Source organism: Stenella coeruleoalba, assembly GCF_951394435.1.
Source record: "Stenella coeruleoalba genome assembly, chromosome: 15".
NCBI classification, from domain to species: Eukaryota; Metazoa; Chordata; class Mammalia; order Artiodactyla; family Delphinidae; genus Stenella; species Stenella coeruleoalba.
The window spans coordinates 83,923,077-83,948,634 of NC_137161.1; the positions used below are offsets into that span (position 1 = coordinate 83,923,077).

Sequence of the window (25,558 nt, forward strand, 5' to 3'; positions counted from 1 at the left end):
CTGCTATAGGGCATGTCCTTGCACGAGGGGCTTGTGTCAGCTTAAGGTTCCTGCAGCCATCTGACCAAACACGATGGATGAGGCAGCAATACTAGAGAGCAGCTTAGCTAGACTCTGGACGGATACACATCGAGTACATCTAGATGTGAACTTATTTTTAGTTATTCAGCTAGGCATATATTGCATGTCTATATATGCATGTCTATATACATATATATTTCACACACATATGCATGTTAATGCACATCTTTTGTTAAATCTGAGCCAATACATCTTTGAATATTTACTTTTCTTCCGTTTTTTTCATTTTGTCTTTAAGGAGCTCCTGTTTGCTCTTCTCTCTGTTTTTTTGTTTTGTTTTTAGTATTTTTGGCCGTGCTTTGCAGCGTGCAGGATCTTAGTTCCCTGACCAGGGATCGAACCCGTGCCCCCTGCGGTGGAAGCTTGGAGTCTTAACCACTGGACGCCAGGGAAGTGCCTGCTCTTCTCATTTGTATGTCTCTTCCCCCATTCTTTCACATTTTCCACCTCTCTATATACTGAATTCTGTGAATTGGCTTATGGCTCTGCCTTCCTGTTCCCATTTTCTTCAGCTGAGTATAATCTGTTTGACATGTAGAATATTTTAACGTTGAGTTTTAAATTTCAGTGACTATATTTTTCATTTCTAGACACGCTATGTGGTTCTTTTTCCAAATAAGCCAGTTATCTTTCTTTGTGTCTGCTTTCATGCAGTTTTGATTTTTTTTCATCATTTTTCAAGACAGTCATTTTTATAGAATTTCAGATTTTTCTATCACCTTAAAAGACTTGAGGTTTTTATTTTGTTAAAATGTCTGTTGACTTTCTTCACATTTTATAATTCTAGATTATGACCTCATCTTGGGTTTGTATGTCAGAACCCTGGGAAACACAGGTTGAGGGTGTCTTTCTCCAAGAATAGTTTGTGTTTGCTTCTGTAAAGTTGCTTCAAAGACCAGGACAAATTTCTATGTTAATTGTTCAGTTTTTCAACTGGGGCATGAGTAGAGCAAATTCACAATTCTAACTCGTAAGAGGTGCAGGTCACAGCTTGTGAATCATCAGGGTAAATTCTTTCCCTACCAGAGTCCAGGGAAAGACAGGCAAGCTTCCTGAGCAAATGAGCAGGTTTTTCTCTGGTCCATCCTTTCCCTATATGTACAGGCTTTTGAAATTTCTCAATTTATGAGGTATTTCAGTGCCAAGCCTTCTGCCTATAGCTTTTAACACCCAAGCTTCTGGGTAAACAAACCTACAGGGAAGCTTACAGCATCAACTCACACACTTTTCAGTTCCCTCTGGAACTGGCACCTGGAAACCTCACTGATTTTCTTGCAAGCTGAATTATGCATTTAAAAGAATGTCACCTGTTATTGTCCATAATTTCAAGTGGTTTACAGTGGAACATTTTTCACTTTAGGTGGTCCACTATACTGCCAGAAAAGGGAGTCCCAACCTTACTCATTTAACATGACTTATAAACTAGTTGATGGAGAGAGATCAGGGGATGTCATGAAATTGCTGGTTTCCAGATCCAGGGGGGCTCTGTAATACTTGCCAGCAAACAAAAAACCAAATGGTGTGTGGTACGGTGTATGGACTTCCGGTTGAGTAGTAAATCCCAGTTATAACGTATATTAAAGACAAAAGGGTGTAATTTAGTGTGGAAACTCTTGATAGATGTCATCCTACATATTATGGTATCTGTGTCTACAAGTTCACAATTATGTTCAACTACAAATGCAGTTCAAAAATAAGTAAAATAAAATTCTGTTTATGTAGCATCTCCAGGAACATAGTCCCCGCATACCCCTGGCATTGTTCTGTGGCTTATTCAGTCTGTTATATTAATGGTTTAAATTATTCACTTACAGCTCAATAGCCACAGTTAATGTAGACACAGATACACTTCATAGTTAAGCTTAAGTTTATCCTATAAAAATAGATCTCTCTAGAGCATCATTACCCTTCTATCCTTAGTTTTAAGAGAATAAGCATTTCCTAGTTCTCCAAGTTGGTAGGAAGGTCTGCCCACAGTGGCATTGGACTTCTTGCTGAAGGATTTTCCATGTTCACAAAATCCACAGGGTTTTCATTCCTAGATGTGTTGGGAATTCCTGATGAAAACTTCTCTCTCACTTTATCCGTACAGTTTCTCCCTGGTGTGAATTCTGTGGTGTCTGATGAGGTTTGCCTTCTGGGAGAACGTTTTCCCACAGTCAGAGCATTCATAGGGCTTCTTGCCCATATGGGTTCTCTTGTGTATGATGAGGCAGGAGTTTTGGGAGAAAGCCTTCCCGCATTCGCTGCACTCGTAGGGTTTCTCTCCAGTGTGGGTCCTCTGGTGAAGGATGAGGTGTGACTTCTGGAAGAAGGCTTTCCCACACTGGCTGCAGCCATAGGGCTTCTCTCCTGTGTGGATTCTGTAGTGGATAATGAGGCATGACTTCCGGGAGAAAGATTTCCCACATTCTTCGCAGCCATAGGGTTTCTCTCCCGTGTGGGATCTGTGGTGTTCGATGAGACGTGACTTGTGGGAGAAGATTTTCTCACAGTCTGAACACTTATAAGGCTTCTCTCCAGCCAGAATGGCCTCGGGTATGGAGAGGCTTGTTTCTGGGGAGAGCCTTTTACCGCATTTGCCATTTCTGCCGGGTTTCTCGTCTGTGTGCTTTCCCGGACGTTTTTTGCTGAGGCAAACCTTCTCCTCCCTCAGGCCATCCCCCTGGTCATTGCATCCACAGGACTTCTCATCCCTGTGGACTCTCTGATGGGTGATGATTTCTGATTTATGGGAGAAGCCTTTCCCACATTTGGTACATTTGTGGGGTTTCTCGTTACTGTCGGTTCTCTGATCAGCATTAAGGGCTTGGTCATGGCTTAAAGCATTTCTACATTGGTTACATTCACGTGGGTGTGCCCCAGAATGTGGAGTTTCCAGCTTAGAATAGAGAAATAAGTTCCCCTGTGCATCATATTCAAATCTCCTTCTTGCAAGGTACGCGTTAGGAGTAACGCCTGCATTACCCGGCAAGGCTGCTCCACATGACTCGCACTTAGGGACCTGTTGTCCTGAAGAAACGACGTTTGTGTTCTGACAGGTGTTTTTTTCGACTGTGTTACATGCGTTTTGCCCTTCTGTGGTCAATTTTTTCTTGTCTAGGAGTGCAGCTTGCTTCAAAAGTTTGTTTTGGTGTTCCCGTTGTCTCTCTACTTGGGTATCAACTTGCAAAACTTCTAGGGAAAAAAATAAATAAGGACACAAACGTGTTATCTTTCCAGGAGCACATCACAGAACTAAACTATTTCAGAAATGTTTGGAAGGAGGATTAACTTCGTGGTTTCAAACCTGATTGCCCAGATTAAATAATCATAATCATAATCCTACTACAAACACTTCCTACTCCCTTGGCTTCTGAAAAGAAAAAAAAAAAAATGAGAACTGATAACAGATAAAACCCTGACGGTGAATATATGTAAGCTCTGCTATTATCAAGTCCGCACATTAAATTGGGAAGAAGGTGAAAACACACACAAGAGAAAAACTAGAGGATAGTGGACTCAAGGCATTGATGTGCTGATGAACCAGGTCACCAAGAGAAAAAGAAAACCCGATCTGTGTCAATTACCATTCTCCATGGTGAAAGCATTCCCCAATGTGACCAATTTGAGGATGACGTCACAGAATGCAGAGCCAGAGGATTCTGCCACCATTGGCCATCACAGGCCGGTACTAGCTCCAGCATCCCTAGGTAAGGGGAAGGCATAATAAGGAGGCCCCATCAGGAGATAAGGGTATTTAGGAATTATGAACGAAGACTAAAGACAGACCAGCGTTTTCAGGGGACTCTAGGGAGAAGGGTGTTTAGGAAATAGGAGCAAAGGACTTGGGCTGAATGAAGTGTGAGTTCCCCTCACTTTATTCCTAGGTTGCAAATAGCCTTTTCTCTCACCTGCACTTCCTGTGCCCTTCCCACCTTAACTTCCCCTCCATTCTGTATATCAAATTAATTTTCTCAAAGCATCAAGTTCTTTAACTGTTACAGGAATTCTCCTAGAGTCAGAGGTCCATTCTGCAGCGGTTTATTCTCACATGGGTCTACGTGGTCTTTACGATGTCCAGTACATCGACACAAGAACCGCAGAACCGAATGCAAGCCATCCTTGCCCTGGGAAGATTCCCTGTTGTGTTCTGATTGCTCAGATGACCGTTTTTTTCATTTGGTTCCCTTAAAACCAAATCTGGCCAACAACCCAACCCTACGTGTCCCCTTCCCATATGCCTGCAGATCAGCCCCTCCACTAAACCCATACTGACATTCCTTGGGCAAGTTGGTTTCCACAGCACTGTGGAATCTACCTGGAGAATCTTAACTGTCGAATTCTTCATCCTATGCTTAGATATTTATTTGCTTTTCCTTTACTTACATTTTAAACCACAAATACCCCGCTATTTCACCTTGGGCACTAATACCCAGTGGAACCATGAAAATTCCTGTGTTTAGAAATATTTATGTTCCCTGAGCCCCACTGCTGAATTCCTAAGAGACAAAATCAATGCCTCGTGATCTTCCCCAGCAGAATTTTCTGGGTTGGGACCCAGCCAGGGGGCATTTTTAAAGCTCCCCCAGTGAGTCTGGGGTACCCCCCTGATTAATAACAACTGCCCTGGGCTTCCCTGGTGGCGCAGTGGTTGAGAATCCACCTGCCAATGCAGGGGACGCGGGTTCGAGCCCTGGCCCGGGAGGATCCCACAGGCCGTGGAGCAATTAAGCCTGTGAGCCACAACTACTGAGCCCACGTGCCGCAACTAATGAAGCCCACGCGCTTAGAGCTCCACAACAAGAGAGGCCACCGCAATGAGAAGCCCACACACCTCAATGAAGAGCAGCCCCTGCTCGCCGCAACTACAGAAAGGCCGCGCGTGCCAACGAAGACCCAACACAGCCAAAAATAAATAAATAAAATAATTAAAAAAAATAAAAAATAAAAAAAATAACAACTGCCCTGAACAGATGCTTGATAAAGGATCCTTGTCCTAGACAGTAGAGGGGGTTAGTCGATATATACTATGTGTGTCGTGCAGAAATAAAGATGAATAAAACAAAGGCTCAGCTCCCTGTGGGATCACACTGAGATGGGGGAAAAGCTTCAGTTATAACGTATCAGACAAAATGGGGACATGTTACATGGTCTTGAAAGAAGATGAATTTAAAGTCATCTAAAAGGTAGAAAATAACTGTTTAAGGCATTGAAAGAAAAGACAACTAAAATAAAAATGAGTGACACAAAATAACACAGTTATTTTAAAATAGGACAAATCTATGAACCCCTGAAAGCATGAGAAAGCCTGTTTTATAACCATGGGGACAAGCGTAAGCCTGAAGATTCTAGAGAAAGACTGAGAAAGCAAGGTCTTAGAAGGGGGCAGTGGAATAGAATGAACGGATAAACTTTAAAAGAATATGTCTTTCTCTAAAATCCAGGGAAAGGAGAGTAATCATGCAGTGATGTGTGATGTATGCAGGTAGCAGGAATCATTTGGGCATTTCAAGGTCTTGAGTCAGATGTCCATAGCTGCTTGCAAAGATCCAAGGCTTTTAACACAGATGTGTGAAACAAAAATAATCTGAGGTTCTGCTTTGTGACCTCCTGGAATCTTATGTCCATTGTCCCCCTCCAGGCTGGTTCTCTCTCACCTGGAAAGCTCCATCTGAGGATCTCTTCCTCCTTCATCCACGGTTCTTGCCCCTGCTCCAACCTGGAGATCACAGCTGGTTTGGTGACTTGACACCCTATTCATAAGAAATAGTTACAAAACTTATGCTGAGCCACCTGGGCCATCCAAGGAAGCAGAAGGCTCAGACTGCCTAATGAACATTTACATCTCAGCCAAAGAATAGCTAGTTCACTTGGGAGGAAAATTCACAAATAATCCAGGTGAGATGAGAACAAGACTTACTGATGGCTGAAACCCAAGGCCAGACATTCTTAGTACTTAACAGGGTCTTACGTAACAGAGAAAAGAAAGGAGCTCAGACATAAGCGGCGGGCAGGGGGGACACAGGAAGCCTTCCTCACCCACGGAGACCAGGTGGCTGTAGTTCTCCAGCATCACATCCCGGTACAGGGTCCTCTGCGTAGGGTCCAGCTGCTGCCACTCCTTACGGGTGAAGCCCACAGCCACGTCTCTGAATGATAACGACCCCTGGAACAGCACACTCCTGATTAAACTGGAATGCTCAGCACAGAGTATTATGGCAAAGATGTAGAGGAGATGGATCTTACCACCTTCGGAGGTCAGGTTTCCCCATGTTAAGTTATATAGGAAGCTTAGCATGCCCCTAACTTTGTACGACATTTCGTGGGAGAGAAAAAAAAAGATCATTAGAAAATATCTCACTTCTGGATCTCTATTCACCCATTCATCCATCCATCCATTCAGTGAGCAAGCATCTACGGAAGACCAGGTACGTCACTGGTGTTCTGCATGGTCCTTGAGGTTGAAAGCTCAATGCCACGTTGCTTCTGTTCTAGGGCATTTGTAGTCTGGTGGAGTGAGATGAATGTAAGAGACTGCTGTGTGGTAACAATACACTGAAGGCTATGACGGAAGTACATTTAAGTACAGAACAGACACAAAGAAGACAGCAGTCAAATTCAACATCCTGATGTCAAGTTAAGCCTCATTGGAGGTTACATGTCAGCAGAATCATGAAAAATAAATTGTTCTGATGTTTGAAGGATATTCCTATCAAGAGGCATGGCCTGAGCAAAGGCAAGGAAAATCTGGTAGGAACTGCAAATATATGACAGTAGGGAATGACAGTATAGAGTATAAGGGGAATGTGTGTGTGTGTGTGTGTGTGTGTGTGTGTGTGTGTGTGAGAGAGAGAGAGAGAGAGAGAGAGAGAGAGAAGTCAGATCATAGGACAAACAAAGGGTTTTTCATACATGCAATGGGGACTCCATCACAGTATTTAAGAAGGGGAGTTACCAAAGACAAACTGATGTGGAAGATCACTGCATCACTGAGGTGGGAAGCACTGGGAGGGAGAGAATGAATAAAATTCGGGTACAATTATAGGGAATTCTCTGGCATCCCAGTGGTTAGGACTCCGTGTTTCCACTGCAGGGAGCACGGGTTGGGGAACTAAGATCCTGCAAGTCACATGGCGCAGCCAAAAAAATAATAATAATAAAAATAAAGTTCGGGTACAATTATAATCATCAACATGTGATATGGTCAAAATTAAGGTGGCAACAAGAGGAAAGCAGAGAAAGGATTCCATGTACACAGAACAGGGCTTGACTCCCCTTCCCTTTCACCCTCCTTTTCTCTCTCTCTGAATGAATTAAGGACCAAAATTACAATTTTAATTTATACTGAGTATTATATATATATATACATATATATATATATAATGTTAGTGTGTAAATCATTTTAAATATTGGTTTAGAAGTTAAAAGGCTAAAGTGTAAGAATAATTATCTCAGATTTGTTAATGGAAACAATGTAAAAGGAAGTAAAATCTGTCATAACAAAGTGGAGGGGGGAGTAAAGTGCAGAGTTTCTATATGCGATTGAAGTTAAGTTGTTACCAGGTTAAAACAGACTGTTAACACTATTAAATATTCAATGCAAGCCTCATGGTAACCACAACAAAATCTACAGTAGGTACACAGAAATAAAGAGAAAAAAAAGTATATCACTACCAAAACTGTCCTCAAACCACAACAAAGAGAGGAAGAGACGAACAAGAGAACTACAAAACAGAAAACAATTAGCAAAATGGCAATAGTAAGTCCTTACCTATCAATAATTACTTTAAATATAAGTGAACTAAACTCCTCAAATTAAAACACATACTGTGGCCAAATGGATAAAAAAGCAAGACCCAACAATTTTCTGTCCACAGGAGACTCACTTTAGATATAAGGGCACATATTGGGTGAAGGGATGGAGAAAGATATTCCATGCAGATGGTAATCAAAAGAGAGCAGGTCTGGCTATACTTATATCAGACAAAATAGACTTTAAGTCAAAAACTATCACAAGAGACAAAGTCATATAATTATAAAAGGGTCCATTCAACAGGAAGATGTAACAATTATGTATGCACAGACCATCAAAGCACCTAAATATGTGAAGCAACGTGGACAAACCAGAAGAGAGAAATAGACAGCAACACAATAATAGTAGCAGACTTAAATACTCCATTCTCATCCAGACAGAAAACCAACAAGGAAAGAGCAGAACTGAACAACACTATAGACCAAATAGCCCTAAAAGATATATACAGAACATTCTACCCAACAGCAGCATAATACTCATTCTTCTCAAGAGCACACAGAACGTTCTCCAGGATGGATCATATGTTAGGACATAAAAGCAAATCTTAACAAATTTAAGAAGACTGAAATTATTCACAAAGCTAGAAATCAATAATAGTAATGAAAATGGGAAAAAATTTAATACATGGAAATTAAATAACCACACTCTTAAACACCATTGGGTCAAAGAAGAAATCAAAAAGGAAATTAGAAAATATCTCAAGACAAATGAAAATGAAAACATAACAAACCAAAACTTAGGAGACGTAGCAAAAGCAGCACTAAGAGGCAAGTTTATAGCAATAAACACCTACTTTTAAAAATAAGATACCAAATAAACAACCTAACTTTGCACCTTTAGAAAAAGAACAAACTAAGCCCAAATTAGCAGGGTTTTTTGAAAAGATAAAATTGAGAAACCCTTAGCTAGACTAGGGGGAAAAAAAGAGAAGACTGGAATATATAAGATCAGAAACGAAAGAGGAGACATTACAACTCATGCCACAGAAATAAAAAGGATCATAAGGACTATGATGAACAATTATACACCAACAAATTGGACAACCTAGGAGAAATGGATACATTTCTAATAAAAATACAACCTACTAATACTGAATCAAGAAGAAATAGAAAGCCTGAGCAGACCAGTAACAAATAAAGAGAATGAAGAAGTAACCAAAAAACTGTCAAACTGTCAAAAAAGAAAAGCCCAGGAACTTTATGAGTGAATTCTACCAAAAATTCAAAGAAGAATTTGTACCAATCTTTCTTAAACTCTTCCAAAAAACAGAAGAGGGAATCCTTCCAAACTCATTCTATGAGGCCAGCATCATCCTGATATCAAAACCAAAGATACCACAAGAAAACTCAGGCCAATATCCCTGATAAACACAGATGCAGAAATCCTCAACAAAAGACTAACACAGCAAATTCAACAGCACGTTCAAAGAATCATAAACCATGACCAAGTAGGATTTATCCCTGGGATGCAAGGATGGTTCAACATATGAAAACCAATCACTGTGTTTCACTACATTAACAGAATGAAGGATAAAAGTCACATAATCATCTCAACGGATGCATAAAAAGCATTTGACAAAATTCAACACCCTTTTATGATAAAAACTCCCAACAAATTAGGTATAGAAGGAACTTACCTCAACACAATAAAGGCCATTTATGAAAAGCCCACAGCTAACACCATACTCAATGGTGAAAAGCTGAAAGCTTTCCCCCTAAGTTCTGGAACAGGGCAAGGATGCCCACTCTTGCCTCTCCTATTCAACACAGTACTGGAAGTCCAGCCAGAGCAATTAGGCAAGAAAAAGAAATAAAAGGCATCCACATCAGAAATGAGGAAATAAAGGTATCTGTTTGCAGATGATGTTATCTTAGTGCAGGGTATCAAAGAGATGTCTATATTCCCATTTCATTGCAGCATTATTCACAATAACCCAAGAGATGGAAACAGCCCAAGTGTCCATCAGTGGGTGAATGGATAAAGAAAATGTGGTATATATATATATATATACAATGAAATATTATTCAGCCATGAGAAAGAAAATCCCACCATTTGTGACAACATAAATGGACCTGAAGGACACTATGCTAAGTGAAATAAGCCAGACAAATACCACAATGATCTCACTCTTATGAGGAATCCCAAATAGTGAAATTCATAGAATTAGAGAGTAGCATGGTGGTTACCAGGGGCTGGGAGGAGGGGGAAAATGGAAGGTTGGTCAAAGGATTCAAAGTTTCAGATATGGAAGATGAGAAACTTCTGGAGATCTACTGTGCAGCATCATGCCTGTGTTTAACAATACTGTATTGTATACCTAAAAATTTGCTAAGAGGATAGATCGTATGTTAAATGCTCCTACCTCAAAAGAAAAAAAGTTATAAAGGTGGGGGAGGGGAATTTTTGGAGGCGATGGATAAGTTTATGGCCTTAACCGTGCTGATGGTTTCATGGGTGTACACTTATCTGTAAACTCATCAAATTGTGTACATTAAATATGTACAGATTGAATGTCAATCATACCACAAAGTGGTTTAAAAAAATAAAAATTTCTGGGCTTCCCTGGCGGCGCAGTGGTTGAGAGTCCGCCTGCCAATGCAGGGGACACGGGTTCGTGCCCCGGTCCGGGAGGATCCCACATGCCACGGAGCGGCTGGGTCCGTGAGCCATGGCCACTGAGCCTGCGCGTCCGGAGCCTGTGCTCCGCAACGGGAGAGGCCACAGCAGTGGGAGGCCCGCGTACCAAAAAAAATAATAATAATAAAAAAAATAAATAAAAATTTCTAATAGTCACTTTTAAACAGTAAAAAAAAAAAAAAAGATTTTAATCTCTCTTTAACCTAATCTATCCAAAATATAATTTCAACATATCATAATTATTTTAAAATCACTGATATAGTTTTCATTCTTTTTTAATCATATCACATCTTCAAAACCTGGTGTGTATTTTCCACGTAAGGTACATCTCAATTCAGACACTATTTTCAGTTTCACTTTGCTGAAATGTAGTCCTATCAAAACAAAGTTGTGTTTCCTGAAAAAATATTTACTCTGATTCAGTTTTTAAATTGAAATGCAATTGAAAATTTCAGAACCACAGTCACATTAACCACACTTTGGATGCTCAGTATCTACCTGTGGCTACTGGCTACCGTGATGAACAATGCATGTCTAGAACACATCAATACTACTGGATTCCTTTGCTGGGAATTTGCTATTGGTAGATAAAACTACAGTTTAATCATTAAGGGCCCAGTTCTATGTCTGTCTGTCTGCCTGCATTCAGATCCCAGCTCCATCGCCTAATGGATTTTATCATCTCTAGCCTCAGTTTGTTCATCTGTAAAATGAGGGAAGGAGTTAATGGTAATATCTATCTCACAGGTTTATTCATGAAACAATATACGAAAAACACAGAGACCGGCACATAAGTGCTCAACAGATAGTTTTATAAGTTTTATTGTCATTATCTTTATCACACATAGCCATAACAGGGAGAAGCTCCCAGTGAGACTTGGTTTCCTACAAAACAAAAGTTTCCCCCAGAAGACACCAAATGAAACGTCCAGCTTCACATACAGGTCTGACAGCCTCATGTTGTGGTCAGCTCTCTCCTCTGAGGAGGCTGTGGTGTCACCACCTGGTTTTCAACCTCTCAGATTGGTCCTGTCCCAGATGTTCCTGGTATCAGATATCCAGATAGTCCTAGCTTTATTAAGCACAGACACTCCCATCAAGACAGGTCCCTACACCTGAAACTAACACAACACTGTAAGTCAACTATACTTCAATTAAAAAAAAAAAGCGCCTGTAGATAGAGCATTCTGCAGCAAAAAAGACAGGTCCCTGAGCTCAAAACCAACACCCTGTGAATGCTTGCCTTCCTGGAGTGGACAGCTGCAACGTTTATCCACCAGGTCTCATCTTCCTCTGGGACTAACATCCTCCTTCCTCCCCACCCCAAGCACATGGTGCTCCTGGGAGCACCCCTCTGCAGACCCAGCCCCTCAGCCCTCGAACTAAGCAGGACCAATCCCAGTCTTTCCCAAAGATCTTTCAAACTGGCCCTATGAAAGGAGACTTCGTCCCATTCTGCGGCAGAGCTTGTCGATGTGAGAGCTGATGGCCACCCTATTTCCGGCCATACGGATGAAGTCGGCATGAGAAAAAGAGTCACAGAAACAGGGACAAGAGAACAAGAGAGACACCTGGTGAGATCTGGGTCCCTGGGCGGAACTCTCCCAGTCCCAGCTGCACGCCTGCTCTTCCCAGTTTGGGGTGCTGCCTAGATTTTTGTCTTTGTCCTCAACTAGCTCTAGCTGGGTTTCGCGCTCTTGTAACTTCCAGGATTCTGACCAGTGCACTTCAAGTTCATGCAACCCTAGAGCCCGGGGTAAAGAGGGAGGCCCTTTAGGAACAGAGGCATGTGAGGATGACCGGCTGACAGAACACAATGATATCATGATGTCTGAAGAAAGATAATGACGACCAGTGAGAAAGGACGCAAGGGAGGTCAAGGGCAATGGGTGAGGTCTAAGTCACGGAGAGAGAAGGAGGCAGGCGAGCTCGCACAATCTTCCCTCCTGCCCCTGCCGAAGACGGAAGCTTTGAGCTGTTTAAGCTCCATCTGTGTCAAAAATGATTATGAACAGCAGTTTGAAGAACATGCCACTCACTCGTTCCTCTAGATCATTCAGTGTTTTATCTAGGTCAGTGTGAACCGTAACACAGCTGTTTATGCAGACCTGAGTGTTTGGATTCCTCCAACAACTGTAATCACAGATTTCTGCACTGGCACAACATCCATTCTTTATACTGGAAAAAAAAAAAGTCACAGGAGATCTGCTGTTGTGTTTATTTGAATGTTGCTATCATTGAGGAACCTGCCTGCTATATCTCACGTATGAAGACCCATCACATAAATGTCTAAATATCCTAAAAAGCTTTATTCCCCCTGAGAAGGTGATATGCTTGTCCCAGACAACACAAGTCATATATGGGATGGAATCTGTCTTTTTAAAGTGCCGGGCATGTCAGGCATAAATTTAGAGAGCAGCTAATAAACTGCAGCAGCCTCTGTACTGCCCCCACCCTGCCTTTCCCATGGCCTTGATCGTCCGCTCTCTTCCTATTTTCACGGATCCTGATTTCTGTTTGCATTGCGTTTGATTGGATTAATTCTTACAAGCAACCTGAAATCCACGGTAAAACAAGAAGCGCAGTTGAAAGCAATGCCACACTCACCTGGCACATGGTCCTTCCTTGCTGGTCTGGGAAAAGCAGACACCTGTGGAGGCAGAGATTGGGGTGGGGGGAGAAGAGGACATGAGAGGCCAAGCTTGCCTCCAGCCTCAGAGTCAACTGCTCTAACACCCCAGGCACGGGGTGGCATGGGGGCTCCTCCCAAGAACCCCGTTTATCAGAGCAAAGCCCTCACCTTGGAATGTGATGGGGACCCAACTTTGAGGCTTGAACCTGAATTATTTTTCTACTTAATGAATACACATCCCTGAGTCGCAGTAATCAATGTGCAATTTACTACCCTCCCCTGCCACTACCCAGAAATTTAATTAATAGAAATTTATTCTGAAGAAACAGTCATGAGTTCGGGCAAAGATTTAGCGGCCAAGATATTTATTACAATCTGGTAAAACTCTGAAAAAACAGAAATAACTAAATATCCAACTATAGAGGACGAGTTAAATGAATATACCACAACCAAAGAGAAATAAACATCATGTAGCTAATAAAAATAAAACCATAGAAGACAATTTATTGATCGTATACTGGCAACTGAAAAAGGTGGTTGAAAACTATTTGATCTCACACACACACACGCACACGCACACACACACACTCACACAGAATAGTCTCTGAAATGATGGAAGACAAAATGCAAGTAGTAGTTAGCGTTGCACAGTTGGATAATGCCCAATTTTACATTTTTTTCTTTGTACTTAGATGAATCTTCTAAGCTCTTCTATGACAAATGGGCATTTCATATATGATCATGCCTTTAAAATTATCATTTTAAAAATATCTGTAGCCTACTAATCTTCTAACCCAAAGCTTCTATCACCATTCCTGCCCCTGCTGTTGAGGAAATTCACAGGAAAATATAAAAATGGGTTCTAGAAGGTGGAGTCCATTCAATGGCACTTAGCTAAGGCAACTGGAGGTCTATTAACCTGGGGCGCTCAGTACTATCCGTGGATCCTGCTAAGTTTTGTTTGCTTCTCCTCTCGTAGTTGTAGTTTCTCGACAGTAAATTTTATTATTAAGACCTGTTCTGGGCTGAACTGTGCTCATCTCTGCCCAGGAAGTGGTCCCGTTCTGGCTCTGCCACTTACCAAATATGGGACAAGATCTGATGACTTCTCCTGAGCCCTCCTCCTTTCCTCATTTTCCCAGGGAACCGGAACACGAAGGTTCAGGAGCAAATTTACTGTGGCTGGAAGCATCAACTGGACCCCACACCTATCTCTCCTGAATAGACACGAGGTTGGTCCTAGGTAAGTTCCTACTCAGGACAGAGACACACTGGAGTTTGATCCAAGAATTCTGCAGAGACACTAAAACTCTAGAATTACAGAAACTCCATAAAGAATTCTGAGGGTGTCTTTTTTAAAAAAATTGGAGGCTACCTAAGTGCTTAAAAATAAGAGATTGGTTAATAAATTATGATACAATTAAAGCATGCCAAGCTATGAATCAACTTAAAATATTATAAATATTTGACATGGAATGATCTTCCAACAACACCAGCAAGTGAAAGAAACAGGGTACATAGCATATGACTCACAGATGCGTAACAGGAGAATGGATGGGATTTTTTCCCACGTGCCTGGAAATTTCAGCTAAATCCCAAACACCCCAAGTTCTAAGGAGGAGCTTCCAGACACACCCTAACAGATTCCTTCCTTTGGGGGAGGGAATTATCGAAGGAGAGCTGTCTGTTGAGCAAGTGTACCGTGGGCTTGCCTCCCGTCCTAGTCGGGGATTGCTCCCCTTGCAAGCCAAGAGGGGGTGTGCTCCAAGAAAACTGTTCATGGGTGCTGGAGGGAGCCTGGAAAAAGGGAGAACTACAGCCCCAAGCTGGCGTATGTCCAGCTGCAGAAGCTCCCCAGAGGGGGGCTCCTTTGAATGTTTAGGGCATGCAGGAACCCAGAAACAGGAGTCAGCTCTCCAGCTGAAGAATTCAGAAGTCAGAGGCTCCCCACGGCAGCCAGGGGAGGGGAGGGCGCAGGAGCGGAAGCCAGCTGCACGTTTGCTGGATCAAGGATGGGAGGGTTCCCGGGGGAGCCAAGTGGATGGTGGGGAAGCTAAGTGGGCTTAAAGCCCTACTGCAGGGGTGCTGCTGAAGCAGGCTGCTGGCAGGGTGAAGAGAGCCGGTCCTGAGGGGCAGGACCACTGAGCCAAGAGCATGGAGGTCTGCAGAGAGCCACTGCTGGTGTCCCAGGCTGGGCACCCCGACGAAGGGCCATCACGTGGCCAACTGCAGAGTTGAGGGCAGCCCGCACTAGGCAGGTGAGAGCTACAAATAACACCAAGCAGGGGAAATTCTGAGCTATTTTTTCCTCTACTCTCCCCTCCTCATACCCTGACCCTGGAGGAGAAAGGAGGGAATCCAGTGAGAAGGAAGAGTCAAGGAGCAGAGACAGAACAGATCACATGCCCTTCCCATGGCGAGGCCCCAGACCTCTGGCTCCACATGGGGCAGGGAGAAGCTGGAGACTGGACATGAGAGTAAGATGTTCACGGACAGCTGGCAACTGAGAGGGGCCTATTCTATTATAACCTGAAGTGACCCAACAGCTATGGGGTTCCCTGAGATAGCATCCTGGAGGGGAAGTACAATGGGTTGAATTGTGTTCCCCCAAAAGCTCTGTCGAAGGTTTAGCCCCCAGGACCTCAGAACATGACCTTACTTAGTAAGAGGGTCCTTGCAGACGATCAAGTGAAAATGAGGTCACTGGGGTGGATCTTAACGCAATATGGCTGTGTCCTTATGAAAAGGGGAAATTTAGACACAGAGACAGAGGTCAGGGTGATGCAGCAGAAACCACGGATTGCCAGCAGAGCTCCGGAAGCTCGGGGAGAGGCCTGGAGCAGGTCCCAAGCCTGCCCACACCCTGATCTCAGACTTCCAGCCTCCTGAACTGTGTGAGACTCAGTTTCTGTTGTGTAAGCCACTCAGTCTGTGGTACTTGTGATGGCGGCCCCAGGAAGCTAATACAGGAAGGCGGGCCCAACAGCGTGGCTCAAAAACAGTGGTCTGTGACCCTCTACTCCATTTCCTGCTTCATCGTCATGGAATGGGTTTTCATAAACATGTAAAGAAAAAACTTCTATAGAAAACACGCAAAATGTTAGCAATGGTTACCTTCACACGGCAGGATTTGTTTTCCACATTTTCTAATTTTTTCAACAGTAAACGTGCTCATTGTTTAATACTTAAGTATGGCATAAAAATATACATATATCATCTTACTGGGTTCTCTCTCCATGACCTCCTATCAGAGTCCTGCCCCTGGAGGAGAGGAAATCCGTGAGAAGGTCTGAAGGGGTGGAGGGTGGGGAGGGGCGGGGCTTAGCGATGAGGGCCCCGCCCAGCCTCCTCCGGACAGGAGCCCTGGGGGCTAGTGCTGGCTCGGCCTCTAGTAAGCTGGGTGGCTCTGAACACCTCTCTCACGCCCATTTTCTTTCGTCTTTAACAGGAGAAGGAAAAACGAAATACTCTTAGGTTAAGGAAGCAACGTCTGGGCCTTGACTCAACTAGAAGGGAGGGTGGGGTTAGAGGTCACTAGAAGTCAGGTGCGGAGGTGACAGTGGGATGGGAGGAGCTACACATCTAGCTGGATGGACAGCAGAGAATGAGAGTAAACGTGAATGAGTGGAGAGGAATTGGTGGTTGGGGGGTTCACCCTCAGAGCCATGGGGGTCCCTTCCCTGCTAGTTCATGCTTCTCACGCCCTAAAGCAAGAGACCACCCCCTCTCCTCCTACCAAACCTTCCCCTAAATCAAGTCCTAGATGATCCCCTAAGGCAATGACATCACCCCAATTCTGCCTGCAAAGCGGGTCCCGGGCTGTTGTAGGGGCACTTTTCGGGGGGCTGCCCCAGATTGTGAGCCTCCAACTTCAGCCCTAAGCTACGGAGCGGGATGAGAGAGGGATCCCCCTTGCCAAGGAGGTGGCTGCTCCCCGGGTCACCTTCCTTACGCCTGGGATTTGAGGACCGGGACCTATTCTGATCGACACAGCTCTGCTCTCCTGCTGAGGACTTACCGTCAGCTGGAGGCTCAGCTCCGGCCTCGGAGACTCTGCAGGTAGAAGCGGGTAGAAAGAAGCTTGACTATGCAGACAGGACAGAGCCGCCCTGGCTACAGTCCGATTCTAAGCCTTTGCAAAGACACTAAGAAAACCTGCAAATAAATAGACGACATAGTGAGACTCGGGTCAAAATATCGGCAGGACACTTTACCTCTGAGTTGGAAACGGATGGGGGTCAGAGGGGGAGTCTGGAAGAACGAAAGCCCAAGAAGGAGCCGGTGCATCGTCTCTGGCTTTGAAGACAGACGTGAGTGTGAGAAGATGCTGAGACAGGCCCTCAGCCGACAGTGGGCAGGGACGCAGGGGCCTCCGACCTAAACCGCCAGAAACTCACTTCCCCTGACCCCGAACTCCTGGAGCGGACTCTCCCCCGGAGCGCCGGAGAAGAGGCCGCCCCGTCCAGTGCCTTGATTTTGGCCTTAGAGACCCGAGCAGAGAGCGTGGCCATCCCACTGGGACGTCTGGCCTCCGAGCTGTGAGCTGCTTTAAACAACTAAATGTGCGGTGATTTGTTTGTTATACAGATATAGAGGAAGAACACGGACAGGGCGGAGCTGGAGACCACGTGGAGACTCCCTGGGTAGTGAAGGCCTACAGGAGGGGAGTGGCTGCCATTGCTGGAAACCCGAGAAGCCCCATCCTTCCCGAAATTTCTCTCCTGAGGAACAAAAGCCCTGTGTTGCTGGGGGAAGGTTAGCAAAACCCTGTTGCTCCCAGAGCACTGGTAAGACCCACGGCATGTGGCAGGAAAAAGAAACAAACACACACTATCCCCATGGGAGAGGGGCAGACATAGGTCCTGGGCTCAGACTTTTAGAGCCGCCAACCTCGCGGGGAGGGGCAGCATCCCCAAGACCCCAGGACCCTCCTGAGACTGAGACACAAAGAGCACCCTGCCCCTCCTCCAGCAGGCCAGCCAGCACCGAGGAGCAGGCGGGAGTGCCAGCAGGAGGAGAGTCAAGGGGCACCGGGGGGGGGGGGGGGCGGGGGGGGGCGGGGAGGGAAGCCGGCCACGAAGCGGGGACCAGCAACCAGCCGGCTCCAAGCACAGAGCCACGCCAGCCGAGGCTGACAGTAACCATAGCGACAACAAATGCCAGCCTTGCGCAGCTGGCAAGTGCTGACCAGTCTTGTCGCAACCAAACTCCTGCACTCCCAGCTCCGCACGCTGAAACGGCCCAGCAGAAGTCTCCCACACACAATGCGTCGCATTCATTTTAAAAATTCGGAGACAGACAAAAAACAAGAAAGAACGACCCACTGGAAGGAGACAAAGCAATGACCAGAAATCAACTCGATCTTAGGTCCGTGTCCCCAGCAAATGTACACGATGCGTATGCAGCTCAAATGCACCTGAACACTGACGCGACGCAACAAGGGGATACTGACAAATCGTCAATCACAGCAAAAAGAGTTTAGTATATACTTTTAGAAATGAAGATCTAAGATACAAAAAAAAACCCAGTAAGAATATATAAGATGTGAATAACAATTTAAAAGCTTGACCTATTGGATCAGACAGAAGAATGAACTCAATAGTTAGAGAAATATACATTTTTTAAAGTGCATGTGATACAGTTATAAAATTGACAAGCTAAAAAATAAACCTAAACCCATCTTTTAAAAATCAATACTGCATAGATGCCACTCTCTAAACCAAAAAGTAATAAAATCAGAAAATAAAAAGAATGCAAAAATATTTACAACGACTACAAAACTAGTACATACCAAAATTGGTAGATATTTACAAACACATAAAGGAAAATTATAGCCCTAAGATAGGCATTAAATTAAAACTGGAAATTAATGACATTCAATGCAGGAGGCTAGCACAGAAAAAAAGAATAAACTCAAAAGACGTAAAAAAAAAGACAAGTATGAGAAGAAATTTTAAAAGAAATAATTAAGCAGATTTAAAAAAAAATTCTGCCACAAATATATTACCTGAATCTAATCATGATGTAACACCAGACAAACCTAAACTGAGGAATGTTCTATAATAACCGGCCTGTATTCTTCAATAACGTCAGTGTTATTAAAGACAATGAAAGATTGGGAAACTGTTCCAGAGTAAAGGAAACTAAAGAGATGTGGGGGGGAATGCAATGCATGATCCTGGATTTTCTTTAGCTAGAAAAATTATTATTGAGACAGCTAGTAAAATGTGACTAAGATCTGTGGGTTAGACAATGGTATTGCATCGATGTTAATCTCCTGATTTTGATCATTATACTGTGGTTGTGTGACAGAATGCCATTGTTTTTGGGAAATGCACATTGAAGTATTTACACACACACACACACACACACACACACACACACATATATGTATAGCGGGGGGAGGAAAAGCAGGATAAAGCTAACTGTATTAGCAATGAGCCAAAGATGGCCCCTGGGTGGTTTATTTCTTCACGGCAGACTGAGACCAATAGCTCAAAAGACCAGCAGCCCCAAACTCAAATGTCAACACATGTGAATGTTTTAAACACAGTCCAACTATCAGCACATTTTTAGTCATTTAGAAGCTGCATGCTTTACCCACCCTGTGAAACCACACCCAGTTTCTGATAGCTATAAACCATGTGGCTATAAAGACCCCAAGTGGCTTTGACCCAGAGATACCCCCCGGGGTTCCCTCATCCTCCTCTCTTCTGGGAAGTGGCCCCTGGGCCCCAGCCTCTGGGTGGGCTCATGCTGCAAGAGGCCCCTTTCTCCCTCATGCACGCGTAAATAATCTTTGCATGTGTTCCTGCCACTTCATGTTTACATCTTTTTCCTTAACTGGCCCTGAAATCCATCCAGTTCCTGGAACCCCCTATACAAATGTGGTAAAATGTTAGCATTTGGGGAATGTAGATGAAAGGTATTTAGGAATTCTTTGCACCATTCTACTATTATGAGTTTTCTGTAATTCTGAAATTGTGCCCAAAATGAAAAATTAAAAAGAAAAAACTAAATTCAATTCTTGGAAAGGATTTATTACAACTAATAAAAGAGTTGTTTTGTATTTTAAACTAATGAAATAGACTAACTTCAGGCAGGACTGATCAAGAAAACAAGAAAAGGCAAAAAAGAAACAATTTTTGGACATGAAAAAGGAGACAATTACAGATATACTGGAGTTTTCTTTTAATTATGAGACTATTATAAATAATGCCATTACGTTGAAATTAAATTGGACAACTTTCCAGAAAAATATAAATTAATCAAATTAACAAAGCAACAGAAAACCAAATAAACTACAGAACATTAAGTGAAATGGATCCATACTCAAAAATATACCCATCAAAGAAACATTAGGTCCAATCAAATTCCATTCAAAATTTTTGCAATGTGCACAAGGCAAAACGGATTTGTATCTAGACAACACACTAAAAATAAATAAGAAGAAAATCCAAAAGAAATACAGGCGAAGGTGATGAATATACAACACAAGCGTATATATTGTTTATGGCTACGTTCATATTTGTAAGTAAAACAAAACATGAAAGGATACATAGCAATTTCAGAAGTTACCTCTGAGTGAGAAGAAGGAAAATCCAATAGGGAGGGTGCAAAAAGCCTTCAAGTATTTATGAGGTTTTAGTTCTTCAGAAAATCTGAAGCAAATAAACCTTTAACATTTGCTCAGTCTAGATGATAAGCACAAAGGTTTCTTTCTTTTTCTACTTTGCATGCTGCATTTGAGATATTTCCTAATATAACTTGTTATAAATAGTAGGAAAAAATATATATATAGAACTATGTATTGCAGTAGGGGAAACTCCTTCAATAAAACCCAAGTTCAAGGCATAATGGAAAAACCTGATACATTTGACCTTATCAAGATTTAAAACTACAGTACCAGTTTCAGTTTTTTCCCACAGCTCAAATCTGTCCCAACTTGAACAAAAAAGAATCAAAGACAGACAAATCCTCCATCATTTCTGCATCACTTCCCACCCTCACGTTGCTCTTTCTTCACCAACTGCCTTAAAAGAACAGACTACACTGAACTTTCTCTGTCTGCAAACAGATGCGCTCACACTACCCCACCTTCACTCCCGAGACCCGGCGCCGCTACGGCTTCACAAATCTGAGATACGACGCCTCTACTCTTCTCTCACTACCTTATTCAGCTGCTCATACATTCCGACCAAAAAACAAGTATAACCGCGCCAATGCCTTGCTTAAAACACTTCAGGCACCAACAGGACCCAGTCCACACCCCCTAAGCTAGCTTGATCTGCTCCCTCACCACCTCAGGGCTACTCCAGAGCGCGGAATCCAGCCGTACCCCCTCGGTTTAAGCCTCTTACCTTTGCATATGCGGCTCCCTCCGCTTGGAATACCCTTTTGCCCCCTTCCACCTACGCAGACCCTATTTAAGTCTGATCTTTAGCCCCGCCTCCCCCAGTAGGAACCGACCTCCCTCCCAGGATGTCCATTCATCCAGTAGAGATAACTACCAGGGCACGCATACCCTGAGGGCCCTCATCTGTTTACAGGACTGACATCTCCATAGGACCCCAGCCACGGATGCCACCCGGTGCTTCCCCAGGGGCTGACCCAGACACTCTAAAGGCTAGTCAGATGAATACTGACACTGTAGACCCCTGAAATAACAATCGTTTCACAAACTTCCTTAATTGCCCTCATAGCTCAGAGCCTACCCTTGGCTGGATGTAGGGTCCGCAGGAGGGAGGGAGGGTTGGAGAGAAGGGGGGCCTTTCCTCAGCAGTTCCCTCCTCACCCACAGGAGGTCTGGACGCCTGAGTGGAGTTCAGGGACCTGCGTGAGCAGAGAAGCTCCAGGTCAAAGGTCAGAAACAAATCCACCGTCGGGAAAAAGGGGTGACCATTCGCGGGAGAGCTAGTCCCCCGCTCCTTGAGGCCAAGGCTATCACTGGGTACCCTGCGGTAGCCCCCTGTGGATGGTGGGCTCAGAAGAGGCTGAGCTGTGGGAGGTCAGAGAAGCAGTGAGACCCAGTCAGCCTGCGGCCCCCAGCCCACACCAGACAGAAACCCTGACCCTCCGCAGAAGACGTCAGACGGAGCCGCCCACCCAGACCCCCCCCCCGGACCCCCCGCACAGAGCACCCCCCCTCCTAGCGCCCGCCTGGCTATGCAGCCGTGGATTCCGCCACACGTGCCCTCCCTACAGCCGGGAGCCGAGGGAACCACCAGTCCGAGGTGCCGCGGAGACCTCAGAACCGGCAAGGTCCGAGGTGCTGGACGCCGTAATACCAGACTGGGGTCCGGAAGTGCGCAGATCACACTCGGACACCCCTGCACTGCGTAGGCGCCCCTGGATTGGGGTGGAACTACAACTCCCGGCAGCCTCTGCGGCAAGGCACTTCCGGTCAGCCAGAGGCGCTTCCGGCCACGGGGGGCTGGCGTGGGCGGGCACGCGTGGCGACGTGGATTGGCAAGGAGGTGTCTCCTTTGGCAGCCCCGGTGGACCTGCAGGCAGGCCATGAACACACCATCTTCATGGTGTTGCCGGGCCGGCAGTGGCCCTGGTGGTTTCCCGCCGCATCTGATCCGATCTGTTCCCATCCCGGCGCCATTTTGAGTGGCAGGTTATGGGCTCCCCAGTCTTGAAAGTCCAACCTGGTCTTAGCTGTAGGCCTTGTCCCAGAAAGTCTGCTCTCTGAGGGGCTCCATGTCGGACGCGTTATTTTGTAAAAAATACCTGGCCTTCAGCCCTCATGACAATCCCCGAAATAGGTATTGTTAGCCCCGTTTTGGGGTAGAGGAATCAGAAGCAGCCTTTCTCAATATTTTCACTCTGGAGGCACCCTTGAAATGATTATCAGGTGTCAGGGAAGCCTTGCCTAAGTATTATGTCTGCAGCTCATGAGAGAATATGGCAATATATATGCATACACACATATGAGATGCCGAATATATGAACTGGACAGTGGCCAGACCACATATAAAAGCAGAACTGTGGGGACTTCACTGGCGGTCCAGTGGTTAAGACTCCAAGCTTCCGATGCAGGAGGCGGGGGTTCCATCCCTGGTGGGGGAACTAAGATCCCACATACCGCGAGGCAAAAAAATAATAATTAACACCAGAACTCTGACCTACCACCTCTGTGAGCTACCCAAGAAACCAACCCCCTTACCTACAGTAAAAAGCCCAGGAAGCCAGACTGCTATCTCTAGTCACATTCCAGGAAGCTAAACAGTAACTTTTATAGCAGTTGGTTCCAAATGACGAGGACTGGATCAATAACTGACAGCTTCCCTGGTTTTTGTACCTGCTTCTAATTAGGACCAACCAACGAAAGTCAAACATGCTCCCCTCCAAAGAAGGCATACCAGATATCTTCCTTTTTCCACTGTAAAACTCTCGCATTCCTCTGCCTGTCTTTGAGTCTCTACTGAAACAAGTGACAGTGACTGTCTCATTTGCTCTAACAAGCTCTGAATAAATAGCCTTGCCTGTTTTCATTTGGTTGGTCTTCATTTAGTTTCAAAGATACAGTTAATGGTAAATATTTTTCTGTAGATTCTGCTTATTTTGACTAGCTACTGTATTGTGTGGCTTTCCTCTCATTATTTGCTATTAAAATGTATTATTCAAAATTCACTAAGTGAAGGTAACAGGAATTTAAGCTTAAAATGATGCTTTTCAGATTATCAGTGCCACACGAAGAAGAACTTTCTGATTCCTAGAGCTGTTGAAAAGTGTAATGGGTCTCAGGTGGAGGGTCAGAGGGTATTGGAAGAAAATTCTCCTTTGTGATTGTATAGATCTGTGCTGTTCAATACAGTAGCCACTAACTACATGTGACTACTGAGTACTTGAAAGGTGGCTAGTCCAAATGAATATGTGCATTACAGGGAGATCAGCTCGGTGCTTTGTGATGACCTAGAGGAATGGGATAGGGAGGCTCAAGAGGAAGGGGATATGGGGATATACGTATACATATAGCTGATTCACTTTGTCGAACAGCAGAAACTAACACAACATTGTAAAGCATTTATACTCCAGTAAAGATGTGGGGAAAAAAACCAACCCCGAATGAACTTTTTGGCCAACCCAATACATGTAATAGCAAAAATAAATAAATAAATAAGATGTGCTTTAATTGTAAAATACCCTGAATTTTGAAGACTTGGTATGAAAAAAGTGAATGTAAAATATGTCATTAATAACTTCATAATGATTATATGCTGAAGGAACAATGTTTTAGACACACTGAGTTAAATAAAACACTATTAAAATTAAAAAATAAAATGATGCTTTTCATATGCTTCTAACATTTATACTGCTAAAGTTACTAAAGCTTAAAACTTTAGGATATCTTATATTACATAATAGTGTTAATAAATTTGACTTCTTATTTTACAATGTTGCTAGAGCTGCCTGCAGAGTTTAAACAACCAAATATGATATTAGTCTGAAATAGATATTCTCTGTGACATGTGTCTTGTGTGTGTGTGTGTGTGTGTGTGTGTGTGTGTGTGTGTGTTGGATGGGGATGTTAGGGGTAAGGAACGTCATTATGTGATTTTGAAAAACCTATAAAATGATCATTTAAGCTACTTACTAATATGTTCAAATAGTAAGTTTCATATCAATTAAGGTTTTGCATTATTGGAAACAACCTGTAAGAACTTTTAAAATACGCTGTTAAGTTCAGCTCATGCTCTTTTTGAAAAAAAGGAAAAAATAATCTTACTTTTTTGTAACATGGGATTGCTTTTCCTTTTGTTTCTAATTCCTGTATTAGGTTTGGACATCAGGGATTTGAGTCCTTTGCAGATTCAGCTACATAGTTTTCTACCTTTTGGTTTGTTCTAGAGAGAATTATAAACAATAGAAATCATCTCCTTAAGAAAGTTTAGAAAGATTCATTTGTGAACCTTTTGAGTACAGAACCTTTTACAGGATAATTGTTTGAGGGTTTTATGTCTTTTTATTGTTGTTGTTCTTTTCCTGTTTAATCAACTTTGGTAATATATTTTTTTTCTTCCAAATTGTCTTTTAATTCAGTACTTCCAAGTTTTTTACTATGTTATTTATCATGTCTGTTACTTTGAATTATTTAAAATTTCCAGATGTATTTTTAGAGAGTTTTCCAATAACTGGTATCTCTTTTGTACTGATTAGCACAACCAGAGATTTATCGCTTATTTTTTTCCCAAAGAGAAAGCTTTAGATTTATTCTTTCTCTTCTTCTCTGATGAGAGAGAAAATAAAACTCTTACAGGTATCATCTTCTAACATCAAGATTACATGGAAACTGGGCTTCTCTGGTGGCGCAGTGGTTAAGAACCTGCCTGCCAACGCAGGGGACACGGGTTTGAGCCCTGGTCTGGGAAGATCCCACATGCCGTGGAGCAACTAAGCCCATGCGC

The 25,558-nt window shown here is 43.6% G+C and overlaps 1 protein-coding gene across 12 annotated transcripts in view; it reads right to left on the bottom strand.

Moving 5' to 3' along the window:
- Window positions 1–2,145: 2,145 nt before the first annotated feature.
- The window catches only part of LOC307198131 (uncharacterized protein), a 28,156-nt gene continuing 4,743 nt past the window's right edge, over window positions 2,146–25,558 (bottom strand). Inside the window, exons 2-10 of one of the 12 annotated variants that reach the window (XM_079944814.1) lie at window positions 17,164–17,300; window positions 16,560–16,584; window positions 16,368–16,406; window positions 14,227–14,396; window positions 13,121–13,163; window positions 12,622–12,691; window positions 6,103–6,229; window positions 5,721–5,816; window positions 2,146–3,258 (exon numbers count right to left, since the gene is read on the bottom strand). In XM_079944814.1, the coding sequence (XP_079800940.1) occupies window positions 2,162–3,258; window positions 5,721–5,816; window positions 6,103–6,136 (1,227 nt within the window). In that variant the 5' untranslated portion in view covers window positions 6,137–6,229; window positions 12,622–12,691; window positions 13,121–13,163; ... (2 more) ...; window positions 16,560–16,584; window positions 17,164–17,300 and the 3' untranslated portion in view covers window positions 2,146–2,161. Of the gene's footprint in view, window positions 3,259–5,720; window positions 5,817–6,102; window positions 6,642–12,621; window positions 12,692–13,120; window positions 13,164–14,226; window positions 14,449–16,259; window positions 16,585–17,163; window positions 17,680–21,859; window positions 22,152–25,558 lie in introns of those variants that run through there. The other 11 variants (XM_079944822.1, XM_079944820.1, XM_079944818.1 and 8 more) reach the window with 11 other exon arrangements.